The 16,934-nt window shown below is 41.2% G+C and overlaps 1 protein-coding gene across 5 annotated transcripts in view; it reads right to left on the bottom strand.

Moving 5' to 3' along the window:
• The window catches only part of rufy2 (RUN and FYVE domain containing 2), a 33,848-nt gene extending 16,962 nt beyond the window's left edge, over nt 1-16,886 (bottom strand). Inside the window, exons 1-9 of one of the 5 annotated variants that reach the window (XM_050036239.1) lie at nt 16,457-16,886; nt 13,156-13,455; nt 8,754-9,057; nt 5,600-5,773; nt 5,357-5,474; nt 4,141-4,242; nt 2,511-2,634; nt 864-928; nt 698-763 (exon numbers count right to left, since the gene is read on the bottom strand). In XM_050036239.1, coding sequence (XP_049892196.1) covers nt 698-763; nt 864-928; nt 2,511-2,634; nt 4,141-4,242; nt 5,357-5,474; nt 5,600-5,773; nt 8,754-9,045 — 941 coding nt within the window. In that variant the 5' untranslated portion in view covers nt 9,046-9,057; nt 13,156-13,455; nt 16,457-16,886. Of the gene's footprint in view, nt 1-697; nt 764-863; nt 929-2,510; nt 2,635-4,140; nt 4,243-5,356; nt 5,475-5,599; nt 5,774-8,753; nt 9,452-13,155; nt 13,456-14,092; nt 14,264-16,456 lie in introns of those variants that run through there. The other 4 variants (XM_050036325.1, XM_050036402.1, XM_050036151.1 and 1 more) reach the window with 4 other exon arrangements.
• Nucleotides 16,887-16,934: the final 48 nt, after the last annotated feature.

Here is a 16,934-nt window from a genome sequence, read left to right as displayed (position 1 = left end):
GTAGTAGTTGTGTTATATTCACAGCTGAAGTGTTAACATGTAACTTAAGCAGATGTTTTCCCTCCTTTGAATTGATACAGCTCAGTGGATAACAATGTGTAAAAGCTGTTATCAAGTTTCTGAGGTTTATTGGCATTCACAGGTTTTGAGGAGTGACGTGTCTCATAGCTGCAGCATGTCGTGCATGGTTAGCTTAGCATATGTTCAGAGACTGAAAACAGTAACTGACAATGTTATTCAGTGTCATATCACACATGAGGTTTGTGTACAATAATCCTCCTAACTCATGAACATGCTGGTTTTTAGCTCTGTCACAGCTGCAGGATTTAAATAAAGATTCACAAAACCATGACTGCATTCAAGGCAGCAGCTCAACTCACTTTCATTTAAATGAGACACGAGGTTTGTAAAAACAGAAAAAGGAAGACTGAAAGAGGAAGTGTGACAGACAGTCTCTGCTTTAACGAGTCTGTCTGTAGGACAGATGGCACAGAGTTGCACTTCTGAAACAAGCAGTCGGGTTCAAACAAGAACTGACTGAACACTGATTCTATTTTAACATGCAATCAGCCCCCCACCTTTGATTTGAGGCGGCGTACCACTGCTCAAACATCAATCAACAGATGAAAAAACAAACTGCGAGGAAGAAATCAGCCACTGCTCAGGTACAAAACACACAGAAAAACAAGTGTCTTACTTGAGTTGTCGGTTAAGTTCCTCGACGTAGTTCTTCTGATCCAAGATGGATGCTATCTGGCTATTCCTGTTGCCATGGAAACAGATATAAAACAGAGCATCACATTTAGGGGGGCCTTGGAGACTTGGTGTTTTAAAGAAAGGGGAGAGACGATAAAAGATCGTACCTCTCTTCACTCCTGTAGTCATCAATGTCGTTCTTCAAGTACATGGAGAAGTCAATCACCCCAACCTCAAATAAAACAATATATAAGCTTAGTTAACATCACTCAAAAGGAAGGACCCGTGTGTAGGATTTATAGGGATCTATTGGCGGAAATAGATATAACAAATATGAAACATAATATTCAGAGTTATGTTTTCGTTAGCTTAGAATAGGCCCTTCATATCTACACAAGGAGCAAGTCTTCTTCAACAGAGTCCGCCATGTTGTTCCACCATGTTTCTACAGTGGCCCAGAGCAGACAAACCAAACACTGGCTCTAGATAAGGCCTTTGGGGTTTTTACATCACCTGAAGGTCACTGAAAGTTCAGGTTAGGGAGGGGTCAGCAGAGGGGTATTCAGTTGGTTGCAATCTGCAATGTCACCACTAGATGCCACTAAATCCTACACACTGACAGCCACCAGAACATTCACAAGAATCAGGCATGTGCACAAGTACACCGTTAATTAAAACTCTCACAAAACAAACAAAATGTTTGCTGATAAAGCGAATGTAAACAGTTAATACCCATTATATATTATACATTTACTGATAGCGCTAATTAATCTGAAACTACTACAGTCAAAACACAGAGTTACAGTCTAAAGAAACCTTGATGTGTTGATACATAATTAAAATGTAGCAGAGCTGGGAATCAGTTGTTTAGTCTCTTTAATAAATTGAAAAATAATTGGCAACTATTTTGATAATCAACTGTTTCAACTATTTTTCAATTAAAAAATAGTGGGGGGAAAATGTTCTTTAGTTTCAGCCTCTCAAATGTGATAATTTTCTGCTTTTTTTCAATATTATAAATGACTAAATATCATAATTGTAAACTAAATATCTTTGTGTTTTGGACATTGGGCTCTTGGAAGGTGTGCTTGGTTTTTTTTTTACACTGTTTTTTGACATTTTATAGTCTAATGATTTATTGTTCATTTCAATCGATAATGAAAAAAATCTTTAGCTGCTGCCTTAAAAATAAGTAGTTACCCCAATCATTAGTTTTTATCATGAATGGATTTTATCATCTCGGCTTCAGGACTGGAATCAGACCTAATTGACACCTGCTATTAAATGTATAATCTCTTTGTGGTAATTTGTTTTACCCTGTGATCAGACAATGACTGAATATAAACAAACACAGTTCCAGCTTACATCATGTTACAAATATCTGGGCCACATTCAGTCAGGTGTGAACACAGTCAGGGTGTTTGCTTTAGTGAGAAAATGTGTTTGCACTCAGGACAAAGTCTCCACCTATGGAGTAGAAACATGACACCACAGCGTCTGCTGTCCATCTGCCTGGTGCCAAGATAACAATGTGACGAAACAGACAATTCCTGTCTGCATTTCTGCTTCACAAAGCTAGAGTCACTGAAGATCTGCGGTTTCATGTCAATGAACTAGAATGCACAGGAAGTGGAGTAACAGTGCAAGATCTAATCATAGTAAAAACCAGACAGGAGTGTATAATGCGTACCAGCTGTAACGCAGCCACGTCATCAGATGTTTTATACCGACATTAAGAGGAGACTTAATGTCTGGTGTAAATGTGGTTTTGTTTTAGTCAAATGGTCTAAATATTGTCTCAGGGCTGTGGTTACCTGAGAATCCAGGTCCTCGCCTTTGACACACAGGTTAGCATCAATGACGTTCAGGCCCACCAGCAGGCCCACTATCACTGCTCCCTCCTCCTCCAACATCAGCGCTGAATTCTCATAGAAATCACTGCGGAGGAAGAAACAACACATTCTCAAACACTGATGGGAGCTCTGGTAAAAACAAAAAAAGGAGTAGCTTTATTTTAATGTTTAGCTCAGTGGTGTTGTTATTGTGGATGAGAAATCTCTTAGCAAGCGCTTTAATTTTTGATATCAAACTATTTTCAGGGAATTCAGAATAATAATACCTGCTGAATTTGTGCACTGAATTATCATTTAATGCCAAATCAAATTTATCAATTTACTGATTTAAATACTATCCTATTATCAGTATTAGAAATGAAATTAAGATTTGTTTTGCCAAACATTATTGTTGATATCTGAAACTTGTAAACATGTCTAAATTAATGGGATTTGTTGATGATAAGAAAAATGTAGAATATCTCCATCCATAAGGCCCAAAGGCACTTAAAGCGTGTCTGTGTCTGGCCTCATTTGACATGCATCAATCAATGCTCCTACGGTGCACTGCAAGCATCAGACTTTAAATACCAACATTAAAAAAACAGCAATATTTTTAGAAAAAGGTTGCTATTTATAGGTCGGCAGGTACCATTTTGTATGCTTTACAGATGCCTCCAATCAATTTTCTTTACATTTCTGAGTAGCCTATAACATTAAATAAGGCAGGAGAGCAACTGTTGGTTATGTGCTGCTGCTTTCATCAGTCATTTGGCAGTTCAACATCAGTAAAGCCACTGGGGACCAGCCATGTCATTTTATCTTTTCTTTTTCTTTCAGATGGGCGAAAGTCACTTAAAGCACGGCTAATCATAATTCTGTACTATGCAAATTACTTAATGTTGTTACCGGTATGTTTATATGGCAATTTAAATTTTATGACCAGTAAATGTGTCATGATAGATGATCTGTTGCGGGTCTGTTATGCTAACGTCACTACCAAGGGTGTGAGCTTTTATTGTTCTTCTTTTTAGTATCTGTCAAGTGACAACTCAGCGTTTAAGATCCAAGGTAGCAGCCAATGGCTGTTGGCAGTGGTAGTCGTTTTTGTTTAGCACTGTAGAACTGTAATTAGATTGTTCATAAAGTTTTGAGCTAAGGTGATGGAGCTAACGACAGCTGTTGTGACCTTTGGCTGCATGTCCACCTCTCTGTCTCTCCATACCACCTCTTTGCCTCACTGACTTTGGACGCTGGGTCCTTATTTGATGTTCCAATGGTGAAACAAGGTCATAGTAAAGGCATCAAAGTAGTGTGACATGCCTTAAAATCCTTGGATGTGTGTTCGGCCTTTTAAAACAACAGGTGTGCTTCTAAATGTTTTGCATAAGACTCTTTCGGTGCGTGTGGGCCTTTAACTTTTAAGGGCAAAATTGTCAATCAAGAATTTTTATAATGTAGTTTCTGTAGCCACGTTATATTAGCTTATAAAAAGATAGATTTTTTAAAGGTATATTTTTCAGAAAAAGTCAAATTTACCTGCTGCTACCATGTAAATCTCTGTGTGTGTGTGTGTGTGTGTGTGTCACTGTATGTAAATATGTGTGTGTACCTGAGCAGGTCTTTTCTGGTGATGAGGAGTCGTAGGTAGTCAGCCAGCCGTTTCTGCATGAGAGCCAGACGCAACCAAGCTCTGGCCCTGCCTAATGGAGTCCTGGAGAAAGAAAACACACACAGGTAATTACATTATATTTGGAGGAAGTTTATAAGATCAAAAGCCGGTGGGGCGGGAACACTGTTAGATTTTGTCTCTGGATTTGTTTTGTGCTATTGTTCAGATCTAATTAGGTTCTTCTTTGTGTGTATTGCTATCAACATCTAACATGGGCTCATCTAATTAACCCTTCCTTCTTTTCAAGACTTCAATCTGACTGGACGACCGTGTTTCATTTTGCCTTTGTGTCATCTCATCAACTAAAACTGTCTTTTAATGTATAACAAGAGAAAACAATTGCAGTGCCTACTGGGTATGGGGAAAAAATGCTGCTCTGCTTCATGTCCGTTGGTCTGACTCAGCACCACTAAAGGAAACACACTCTGTTCTCCATCTAAAACAACACAACTGTTCCGCATTTTGCTGCATCAGACGAGACCTGAATATTACTCACTTGATTTCCTGCCTGGAAGCTCTGCTATATGGTAACTGATAAATGAACAGAGTAAAGCATGACATGGAAGTCATGTGCACGAATGAAAGTAAAGCCACTAGAGGACACTCCCTGAATATTAATGTAGGATGCACCAGCAGTAGGGATTTTGAAGTTGATCTATTACCACCCACACTGGGCACTATGAACACTCATACTTGTAAGTCATAGTCACAGCAGGAAGTTAGAGTGAAAAATAAACAAAATGCTGATTACACAATCACCTCAATACTGGCAGCAATTATACTACTGCATCATTACGGATTTTGATTTTAAAATGGTGTCTATAACCCAAGACTGACAATACAGTGACGAATTTCAAACTCAGTTTTAACACTGACTCTGACTGTCTTTGGAAAATGTGTCTGCACTGGCTCCAGCAGTTACACAGACACAATAAAGAAGCAGAGAAATAGGGAGAAGTGAGGCAGCAGGAAGAGGAAAGGTGAAGTGAAAGTAAATCTCACACAGGTATTTCCCTGCTCTGGCTCAGATCACATTCTCATGTTACTGGTGCATGGGAGTGTGTGTGGTTAGGCTGTGGCTCATGTTCCTTCAGCTTGATGTCAGGTTAAGTTGTGTGTGTGAGCACAGGTGTGCATGGTTAAATGTACTCCTTACTTAAGTCCAGGCAGGTCTCGTACAGAGGCGGAGATCTCTGCTGCTTCAGGACACAGCTTCTCCACCAGCTCCAGAGGACCCCACAGAGACTTGTTAAATCCCAGGAAGGACTTCTTCACTGCAGAGCGAAGAGAGACACACAGTAGTGAATAAAAATCTAGGGATGATACATTTAGTGAGGGAGGCAAACACAATTGTGCAACTTAGACATCAAATTTTAATAAGCTGAGAGGTTCCTCTTACCTCTGAGGCCATGTTTGAGGCAGTGCTCCATGACGACAAAGAACTGCTGGAGAGGAGGGTAGTCTGAGTCCAGAGTTCGTCCAAAGCTCAGCGCCGACTCGATCAGCCCTTTAATACTCAGCTTGGCCATGTTCAGCAGATTGGCTCGCTCCATGGCCATGGGGTCTCGAAGGGCTGCAGGACAAAAACACGCAACTTAGACTGTGCTCAAAATAACCCGGCCCGAAGCTAAAGGATGGTAACACAATAATGTTTACAAAAGATCATTAGTTATACATGGTATGAACTTTTTTTATTTTACAAATAAAGTTGCTAAATCAATATAGAGTCAATTGCTTTTTCCAAATTAGGGATTTGTAATCATTTTAAGAATACAATGTTGAGTTTAATTTGGGTATTTTGACAGTTTAAAACAGCTAGAGTGTAAAACGAGTGTAAAAAGCAGCGTAAAACAACTGCAGTTCAAATGTTTTAAACAGAGTTGTTCCGATACAAATATCGGAAATGCCTCCAAAACTGCCTAAAATGTTGGATCAGGTATCAGCGAGTACATGAGTCTATGCATCAGTCATATCTTGTGCAACCACTAGCAACTACTGTTTTAGAGCAGCGAAGAAGAACTGATTTCTGATGAACAGTGTAGTGTTAGCCGTGAAAAGAAATGACTGCAAGTTGGCAATATTTTACATTGGAACATCCCACTAGTTTAGGGTTTAACCGAAATCGGTATTGGGAAGGAAAAAAGGGTGTCAGAACATCTTTAGTTGTAAAGTGACAATACATCTACATGGAAAACATACAATATTTCATAAAACTTAATCCATTATTCCTTTATTTACACATAAAATACAGATACAAATCAGTCAGTCAGTCCTCTCTTGATGAATAATCATATCCAATCTAGTCATTCAACAAACATACTCAATCTTGTGAGTATGGGTTATTGGCTTCCAACTGGTCATCATCAGAAACATGCTGACTGTGTAGGGAGGTACGGTAAATGTAATGTCGGTAGTTTGAAGGCAGAATCCACCCTTAATACTGCATGTCCATTTACATTTCTGTGTCAGGTCACTGCAGTCACACAGATCATCAGACAGTATGTAACAAGCACCAGAATCAAACAAGTAAAACAAGGGTCTACCCTAACATGATGAATTAGCTTAGAAATATTTATTTAGACAGTCAGTACCTAGATTTTTTAACTTTGCTAGATATTTGTCTTCTTTCAAACTGGTATTTAGCGTTTCCATACAAGTAAAACTCCATAGCCTGCAAGAGTAACCTCCCAAAGAGTTATGCTTTAAAATGCTCTACACATGGAGCTCTGAGTTAATGTGTAGCCAACACCAGAGCAGGACTGAGAAATGTCAGGTGGAAAAAGTGCAAAGATGTTGCCTAGCAAAGTGAAAGAGCTTTAATTGCCCCAGCAGGTTGGCCCAGAGGCAGAGACGCTGACAGATCAACAGATGATTTCTTGGGAGCTGCATGACTTTTGGGTGCCCTTGGGCTGTGAGCCCTGGGGATATGGGGAAAACAGTAACCCTTTGACTGCCTGTGTCATCATGTGACCGCTCTAGATGTTTGCGTTTTGTGTTCTTACTTCAGCCATTGTAGTTCTCCCACACGCTTAGCACACGGGAGTAGTTTCAGAACTGCAACCTCACCCTTAGATGCCACTAAATCCTACACATTGGACTTTAAGTGTCGGGATGTTTCAATGGCGAATTGAGTTTGAATGCAATTATTGGGATTTTAAAGGGGAACACCACTGAAATTTAGAATTGCAATGTGTTATTTCCACGCCCTAGGAAAGTTCAATCAATATTTGTGAGCATGAGCTACTCTCTCTCAAAGCCAGCAACCAGAGGAGTAAGTGTCAAACTTGTGATGTCATAAGGTATGAAGTCTGGAGCTGCTCCATACACATGAATGGGAGGCTGTTTTCGTGGATCCACAGAAAGTTTGTTTTCCTTTTTATACCCAAATGAGCTTCATTCTGCTGCAGTGTTCTCAATTCTGAAACAGGAAGTGTACCCATATACTCAGAACACTCCCCTGGGTGCTCTCACCGTCATCTATAACAGCTTTTCCAACTCAGTAAGTGCGTTTGCATGGACATAAATAACCCGTTTATGGTCGGGTTTTTGGAGCATCCTGTTTGTGTGTTTGAAACCTGAATATGCTAGCTGGAGTAGTCCTTAAGAAACCAGGATGAATATGGGGAATATGAATAACCTAATTTCTCTGTGCTCATGTAAACACCATATCCCAAATATGATCATAACCGGGATAAGCCTCATAAAAGGGTTATTCAGGTCCATGTAATGGAGCAGTTCCAGACTTAATACCATTTGACATCACAAATTTGAGTTTTAGCACTCTAGTTTTTACATTTAGGAGTGAATTAACCATGTTTACGAATATTTTTGGAACGTCTTAGATCATAGGAATAAACAGTCTGAATTTTGAAAATGGGTGTTGTTCCCCTTTAAATTGTTCTTGAAGGTTATCCTCCTAATTTATTTCCCCATCTTCTTGTTTGAAGAAAAATCAAAAAACATTGAAACAATCAGGAGGCCCTGTTGCACTGAATGCCTGAAACAACTGCTCAGTTGCTTCAAATGATTCTGGTTTTACATAACTCCAATGCAAGTCTGTGATGGACACCAGAAATCTGTCAGAAGCTAAATATAGCTGTGAGTGTGTGGGGAGTCCTGCTGACAGATTGGTTGACAGACGCACTAGCAGAGAACAAACAGAGCCCAGAGCTCTGCTAAAACAACATTAGATGTCACTTGACAGAAAATTAACTTGCATATATTGGTTGATTCAAAAGTATGATCCCCTGTCAAGCATGAATGCCAATCTTTGCTGGTTCCAACTTCTTAAATGTGATTATTTGCTGCATTTTAGTTTTATATAATGGGTAATGTTAGATATGAGAGATGTACCAGTTAGGGCTGTCACATCTACACACACCAGCTGACACTATTATCTGTGCTCCAATTAGCAGCTGACTGAATGATTGATTGTTCCTGAAGATGTCATGTGCCCCTAAACAGTCAGTCACTGGGTGTCTTCAGACTTGTTATTATCAACCTGACACTCCCTTCATGAACCTCACGCCTCCATGATGCTGATAATACTCTACCTTGGACGGTCCAGTCCCCAGGCAGAGACGTCCTGTGCTCCGACACTTTGGGCAGGACGTGAATGCTCCCTGAAATGGTCTCGGATGCTTTCCTGGCCAAAGCGAAGATAGGAGCCTGCCATCGCCCGTCTCCTCCTCCTCCTCCACCACCTCCTCCTCTCACTGTGCTACTGCTGTTAGCTCTATCCCCAGATTTCTCCTCCTGCAGCCTCAAAATGCCAAACACCTGAGCTTTCTCTTTGCTGCTGTCCGCCTCAGACAGCGCCAGGTCGTGCTCTGCGGGCGATGCCATGTTCGTGTACCTCTGAAATTAGTAAAGCTGGTGAGGCTCGGTACCGAAACAGTCAGATTCATGCGGTTAGCTAACAGTTAGCGAGTTAGCTTTGATGTACAATCCATTGTGACAACCGTTAAGATAAAAAAATACCTGTGATAACACCGGCTAAAGCAATGACAGATCTGGCTAAGAGGCAACAATCAACCGTCGATCCGTCCCCGGACTGTAAACTGTAGGCGTCGGTCTACATGGTGGACAATAGCAGCGGCGGCGACAGCGTGGACAGCTGCTCCTCGGGATTCAAACCTTTTCCGTACATCGTACAGATTTGTTTACAGCCAGCAGACCTAACCGACAATTGGCTTCTTACGGTCCCGCTGCACCCTCTGGAGGGGCGGTGTCAACAGGCTCACAAGACACACAAAAGGCAGCACTACGTAATGATTTCAGCGGCTGCTGTGTTGTGGACGTGCCGCCCCCTGCTGGTGAGAGGGTGAACTACACGGCAGCCTCCAGGTAGAGGATGGTACTGAGTGGAGAGGACAGAGAGGCTTGGAAACAAGAGCCCAGACAGCTATTTTAAGATATGTGAGCTTAAAAAAAGAGTCCAGCATTTACTCTTAGAGAAGCTGTAGCTCCCACTGAAATCAATAATATACCTGCAAAATGAAATGTAACTAAATACATTCACTCAAGTACTATAATTTGAGGCAGTTTGAGGCTACTTTACTTGAGCCCCCTGTCCCCATGTTTTTGATTAATAAAATATGAAGAAAAAAATGCTATGCTACGACAGGCAGCCACACACTGCCATTTTAAATATTCTTTAGCAAATGCAGTTATAATCATGAACACATTTAACAAATTACTACTGGCTCTAATATCACGATGTGTGATGTGCAGTTAGTAGGCCTATTGCTGTACCCCAGCAGACAGCTGCTACTAGGGATGAGCATCTGTATCTGTGTCTGTATTTGTTCAACCACCTAGTCTGGGGCCGTTAGTGGCCGTTTTGGTAAGGAAACGGAACCAGGGCGAGTGAGACAGGATCCGGAATTCGATGGATGTGCCTTTCCGTAAAAATAAAAGCACCAAGCTAATAAAAATGCGGTGAAACTTTTAATTTAAAGAATATAATTTACAAGAAAAGCCCCAAGCCATTAAGTTAATCGATTTTCTTACACCCCTCATCACCCCAAATCGATGGTGCGCCAGAATTTAAAGTTTTACTATGGTGAACACGTTTACTTTGGTGAATTTGTTGAATACCGCATCCGCTCCCTAGATTGGTGAATTTGTTGAATACCGCATCCGCTCCCTAGACCGGAACCAGAATCCAGACAAAATTCAGAGTAAACAGACACCAAGAGCCTGGCGACGCGAGGCTATCAACCACCCAATTTATCTGCGTCCTTATCTGCATTTGAGATGGGCGGAGTTTAATGTGGAAGTGGGTGTGGTTTCAAATGAAAGTGGGTGGAACTTAAAACTGGAAGTTGTTATTAAAACCTAAAATTGACAAGGGTTGATCAGAAGTTGCAATAGGCTACTTATTGTTCATTAGATAAGTATTTACTGAACAATCTCAGATTTGAGCGTCATATTATTTTTGATCAGAAGAGTAATAGACTGAACACAGCTACCCAAATGAGGATTTTCTTTAATCACAAGAACGGATATTGAAACATTTCAATCAAATGGTAGCCTACTTGTACTTGTAAAAAGGACATTATTTGTACTGGATACTTGTTTTGTCAGGGTATTTGGCTCAACCCTAGCTGCTGCTATCTCTCTACTTCATCACTTTCAAAAACTGCTATGTAGGGGGGAGTTTTTCCTTATCCGCTGTGAGGGTCCAAAGACAGAGGGATGTCGTATGCTGTAAAGCCCTCTGAGACAAATTGTGATTTGTGATATTGGGCTTTCTAAATAAAATGTACTGTTCCCCACAACAACCTGACAGTGTAATGATGACTTTCAAAAATTATTTTGAGGGAAAAAATGTACAAATAATATAATTAAAGAGTCAAATGAAGGAATGAAATGTGATTTCTTTAAATACTCAAAAAAAAAATGTACAGGGTTTAGTTGGTGACTTGTCTATAGTTTCTGAGGTGGGTGGGGTTCTGCTGGGGGAATTTGGCCTCATGACCTCATTATTTCCAAAGAGCTAGCTCTGGCCCTACTTTCAATTAATATGATGAACCCACAGAGGAAATTTCTTAAATACCAATGCAAGACAGAGTTGAGTAAAATTTAAAAGTATAACGGTGGAAACAATTAACGCCCACACAGGCGCCAGAGAAGAGGAGGACATGAAGAGAGTCAGGATGAGTCAGCTTTGGAAAACCTGTTTAAGGTTTCAAGTGAGACAAACATGCTACATTAGCTGCTACTATTTTAATAATCACTTGATCTGCTGATTATTCCTTTGATTATTCTGATTATTGTTTTAGTCTATAAAATGTGGCAGAATTGCAGGGGAAAAAACATCCCCATTTCCCAGAGGCCACAGTGACAGCTGACCAGCAGTCTAAAACCACACACAGTCTACCATCATAGAGGACTAAGAAAACAAGCAAATACTTCGCAATTGTCAAAGCTGAAACCAGTGAATTTGTGACATTTTTGACATACATTATCAACCCATTGTCCAAACTATAGAATAACTACCAACTAGTCAATTAAAGCTGGGGTAAGCAGTTTCATTTTTAAAATCCCACAATAAACTTTGAGCCTGTTGTGGTTAAAGTGGTCAGAGAGAACTAGACTTTTGCGCCCTCTCTTGGCTCTGTTTTCAGGCTTTGGAAAATATGGGCCGTGATGGTAGACTTTGACCAATCAGGTCATTTCAGGTAGAGGGTGTTCCTATTGGCTGTTCTACAAATGCAGATATGTGTACAGTACACGTCCCTTCAGTGAAAGCCTGATTCAATGGTGGAGAATCCTGCAGAGAAAGTTGCTTTTCCAGCATTGGCAGCAACTGCCTACACTGTCAACAACCCAATAAATGAGACAAAACACGTCTCAGTATCGGCAAAGTGTTTCAGAGATAGAGAAAGAAATGTTGCTAATAGTTTAGCCCTCTGCTAACTGGAGCCAAAGTGCACGGCTGCAGCTTTATGTTCTTGTTTATGTAGGCCTGGTTAACATTAGCTAGAGCCTCGAATAACATTGTGTCTTTCACCTTACAGACCCCCAGTCAGTGACCGCAGTGACACGAATCCAACCAGTGCAAACATGGCTGGGGGATATGCGCTGACCGATTTTTAGCCACTACAGCCGCCGACCGAAGGTTCGTCTCCCGAGCTGCTGCCTGCTCTCCTCCCAGGGAAGCAGTCCACAGCAGTGAAAAGCAAGGCAAAGGGATGGTGGGGTGCTAACGTTAGCTAGCTAACTCTTGTCTAATTTGTGGTGTGATAAACAGAGGGGGAGAGAACAAGGCAAAGAGGGGCTGAGGGGATGAGCTGCGTGCAGCTAAATAAATGAAGGTATGGGAAACACTGTATGAAGCACATCGTATGCCTGTGGTCATCTGACTTCTGCCTACCACAGCTTTATCAGACCACACATTTCAACCCTACTGAAAATGGTATCAAGAACTGTCATTTTCATATCCAGGTTTTACCAATACATGAGTAATTCACAATTTTTATGTTGTCATGGATAATGCAAGGCTTATCAGAGTGTAAAGGCCGCCTCACTGTCTGGGTTGATGGGTGACTCATTTATATGCAACAGTCAGCTCATACTGATCAACTGCAGGACTTCAGCAGAACTAAGATGATGCTTCATTTAATCAAAGGCACTATTAATTAACTTTCACTTACATCAGGCCTCATGGATAACACATAGATCGCTGTATAGCCTATCTATAAGGGTTAGGGTCAGAGTGGAAAAGATGTGAACTGGATATTTCTGGTTGAATGTATTATAATAGACATGAACTGCAAACAGGAGGGATGCTTTGTTTCACTGCAGTGACATGGATACACTGATTGGTAGTGAGCTCTTCGTGAGTCATTACAAGAACATTTTATGAGACCAGGTTGCAGTAGGAGTTGACGGGAGATGTCATTGCATATTAGATAGAGTCACAGATTAAAATAACACTTGCCAACCTACCTTGGTTGTAGGCTAACCGCTCCATGCTCTCACTGTGTGTGATGCCCCAGCGGTGGAGACTCTGAGGGGAGTACATGGTGACTTGGACTCTGCCCACTGCCTTGTTGCAAAGAGGATAGTAAATCAAGCAGATCCCTGAGTCCTGAAGTGGCCTCCTCTGGTCTGGTTTCTGTTGAGCTGGTGCCACACAGTCAAGTTTCCTTAAACTTTCTGATTCCCTGGAACCAGATGACCCTCTAATATGGCGTGTTCCAGTTTGGCCGGTCTCAGGATGTGCTGGCTTCTGCTGGGGAAGACAGCCTGGAGCAAAACAGACAGTGAAGACAGCGCTAATATGATCTAAGAAGCAGAGAGATTAGAGAAGAGTGTAAAAGAAATTTCAGCATCAGCACACAGAGAATGCAAATGCTTTTGCTATATATGCTCCAACTCCAATCTATACACAACACAAAGGGTAATTTCAAGAGTTACAGTGCAACACAACCGAGCTTTGTTAAACGCCAAAACATCCCTGGCTGGGCACAAGCCAGGCACAGGTGGTTCGAAACTGCCGGCCCACCAGGATAAACACAATTTTGAGATGGACAAGAACCGCTGTTTTGAAAAACAACCAACCATTTGCATTTTAAGCCAGTTTCCAAAATGGCCATTCAGTCTGATTATCAAGCCACTAGATTGCCTCAAAATGTACTTGGGTAATATAGACTTAAAGGTGAGTCACTGTTTATAGTCTCTGTCTCAGACCATTACATCTTCGCCTCCCGTTTCTCCTAACTGATTCAAACACCACTCACACATACTCCACACAATGAGACCTTTCACTGTCATCACTAATATAAACCAAAAGGTTCTTTCTTCAGATATTCTACTAAACTCTAATAAATCTTGATTTAATGTAAAAATAGTCACCGAAATACTGAATAGACAGAGGTTTTACCTTTTCTTCGAGTGGTAGCTTATGAGAAATGGCTCCAGTTGGCCTCCACATCACCACGATGTAAGAGGAGGATGTAAAAGCCTTCCACCAAACCGACTATATAAGCTCCATTACAACACGCAGTAAGATAAACTGTCAAAGCATGGAAGCTCCAGTAAACTGCATTAGAAGGACCACTGGTGTTTTTCCCCTATTGTTGTTTTCTCTTGCTCTGCCTCTCTCCCTCTGTTTGCCATACTCACTCTCTCTCTCTCTCTCTGTCTGTCTCTCTCTCTCTCTTTAATAGCTCAGGGCTGACTGGAGGTCATATGACTGGTTTCTTGCAGATCCGTACGTACACCCTTTAGGTGACTGTATACTGCCTGTGTTGATTTTCTGAATGGCTGCATTCAGCAGAGAATTCAAAATTCAGGCGGCTGCCTCCCTATTGTTGATGTCCACTTCTTGTTTTGTTGTTTCTTTTTATGTTTACCTGACTCAGTGACTTTCAAAGTGGGGGGCTCAGCCAAGAAAGGATCAACACATTCAAGAGAGGATAAGGGAAAATGCTTAAAATAAACAAATAAAAACAAATTATTATTATTATTATTATTATTATTGTTATTATAGTAAAATATAACTGATGATAATAATATATCGAAATCTTATTTCCCATGCCCATCATTGAAATGGCCTGCCCGTCAAAACATCATTCATCAAGTCATTGCTGTCAGTTATGACCTAGTAGCAGTCTGCAGCTACCATAAAGCTGCTCTGCTTCTGAAATTTAGTAAATGCTAGTTAACGTAGCATTTGGGGCAGCACGGCGATGTAGTGGCTGGCTTTGTCACTTCACAGCAAAAGGGTTACTGGTTTGAACCCGGGGTGGAGAAGCCCCCTAACCAGAACTTGCATGTTCTCCCCGTGTCATCGAGGATAGTTCGGGCACTCCAGCTTCCTCCCACAGTCTAAAGACATGCAGGTTAGGTTAATTGGTGACTCTAAATTGTGAATGTGAGCGTGAATGGTTGTCTGTTTCTATGTGCCAGCCCTGTGATAAGACATTGGGGGCCCAAACATTTGGGGGGCCCATGCCATGGGAAAGTTTGGGAGCCCCTGACCTGACTGTTAAATGCCTCTCACGCAACTTCTGTGTCTTTATATGTTGTGATTTCTTTGACTAATTGTGTGACTTCTGTTTTTACTTTGCTACCTGTTTGTTTCCCTGTCAATATCCCAACAGTCATTATCTAAGAATATAAAAGCCTCTCAGTCATTTGGCCTTCCCGTGCTTTTGTGATGCTGTTCATACATTCACCAATAACAGCAACAAACAACTATACGTCATCATTTGGGCTTGATGTATTGGAATTAACGTAACTGATTTAATATTATGTAATTGATGCAAGAGACGAAGAAAAATGCCCAACAATGTTAATATCTTGTAGGGCTGCAACTAATGATCATTTTCATTATTTAATATTTTCTCGATTTCTCGTTTTGTCAATAAAATGTCAGAAAACTGCGTGAAACACGCCCCTGTAATTCCCCAGAGCCGAATGTGGCGCCTTTAAATGCTACGTTTGATCTGACGAACAGTCCAAAATTCCAAAGCTATTCAGTTTATTATCATGTATGACAGAAAAAAAGCATCAAATGTGCACATTTAGAAGCATACCACTGGCAAATGTTTGGTTTTTATGTGTAAAAAAATGACTAAAACAATTATTCATTGATGAAAATAGTCACCTGTCAGTTTTTTGTTGTCAATTAATTGACTGATTGTCGCATTCGGAATTTGATGCATGCAGCCTGCATGGTAGCTCATTCTGACTCCACATCAACAGTTCAAATGACACACTCTTTTTCAGTTTATCTCATTTTTCCATCTCTCTGCTGCCGCCCTGCATCCACATTCCTCCTCCACTCTGTCTGTCTATTCTCTCTGCTCTCTCATCATCCCCAACCACACCTAAACAAACACGCTACTTCCAGGGTGGTATGTTTGTACCATATGACCATGTTAATCCCTGTAGGAACACACCCTTCCACATGACGGCCGATGCAACCAATCAGCAGTCCTCAGTGGAACCCCTTCACACCAATGGGGTTAAGAGATGCTGCATCATCGTAGTAACAAGCCTTTCATTCTGCAGCAGTGCTGGAGTGGTGCTGTGCTCACACATTCTGATACTGTGATTTATTTATTCCACTTTGATTAGCAGAAAACAAACAGTGATTATACTGTTCTGTAATAGCAGAAGAGATGGGAGCAAATTTCATAAAGCAGAAGAGCGTGTACCGTAATTAAACCAGCAAGATGTTTCACACCATCGTCCCTTATGAACATGTACAGTATGTTATCATGCAAGTATTTCATCTCACCTCAGGCAGTAGAAGGCACAGAGCTGATCCTTGCTTCTGTAGCTTGTCAGTAGTCTGGTCCCAAATGTGGTAAGTCTATGCTCTGGTCCAGTACGTGGAGTCTTAGGCAATGATTCTGTTGACACAGCTCAGGATAGGCTCGATTCCTCGTCCAAGATGTGTCAGTCCAGCTGTGGCAGCTACAGGCAGCAGTTAGTGGCTCCTACATGTCCCATGATGGACACTTCAGCTGGTAACAGTACTTCCACAGAGATGGTGAGCAGATACAGATGTCCTCTTAGTATGTTCTTTCACATGTTCTTTCAAAACACATCTATCTATCTATCTATCTATCTATCTATCTATCTTACAAGGCTGTAAAAAAAAGAGCTTCTGTAGTTCAGAAGCAGTATGCCGGTAAACGCTGTGGAGACATCACCGACAGAAACCACAACCATCACCCCACACAACACCCAATGACAACAGAGCAGGAAGCCAG

This window comes from Epinephelus moara, chromosome 1 (genome assembly GCF_006386435.1).
Source record: "Epinephelus moara isolate mb chromosome 1, YSFRI_EMoa_1.0, whole genome shotgun sequence".
NCBI lineage: Eukaryota > Metazoa > Chordata > Actinopteri > Perciformes > Serranidae > Epinephelus > Epinephelus moara.
The sequence above is the reverse complement of the archived record's forward strand: the minus strand, read 5'-3'. Positions and strand labels throughout refer to the sequence as shown.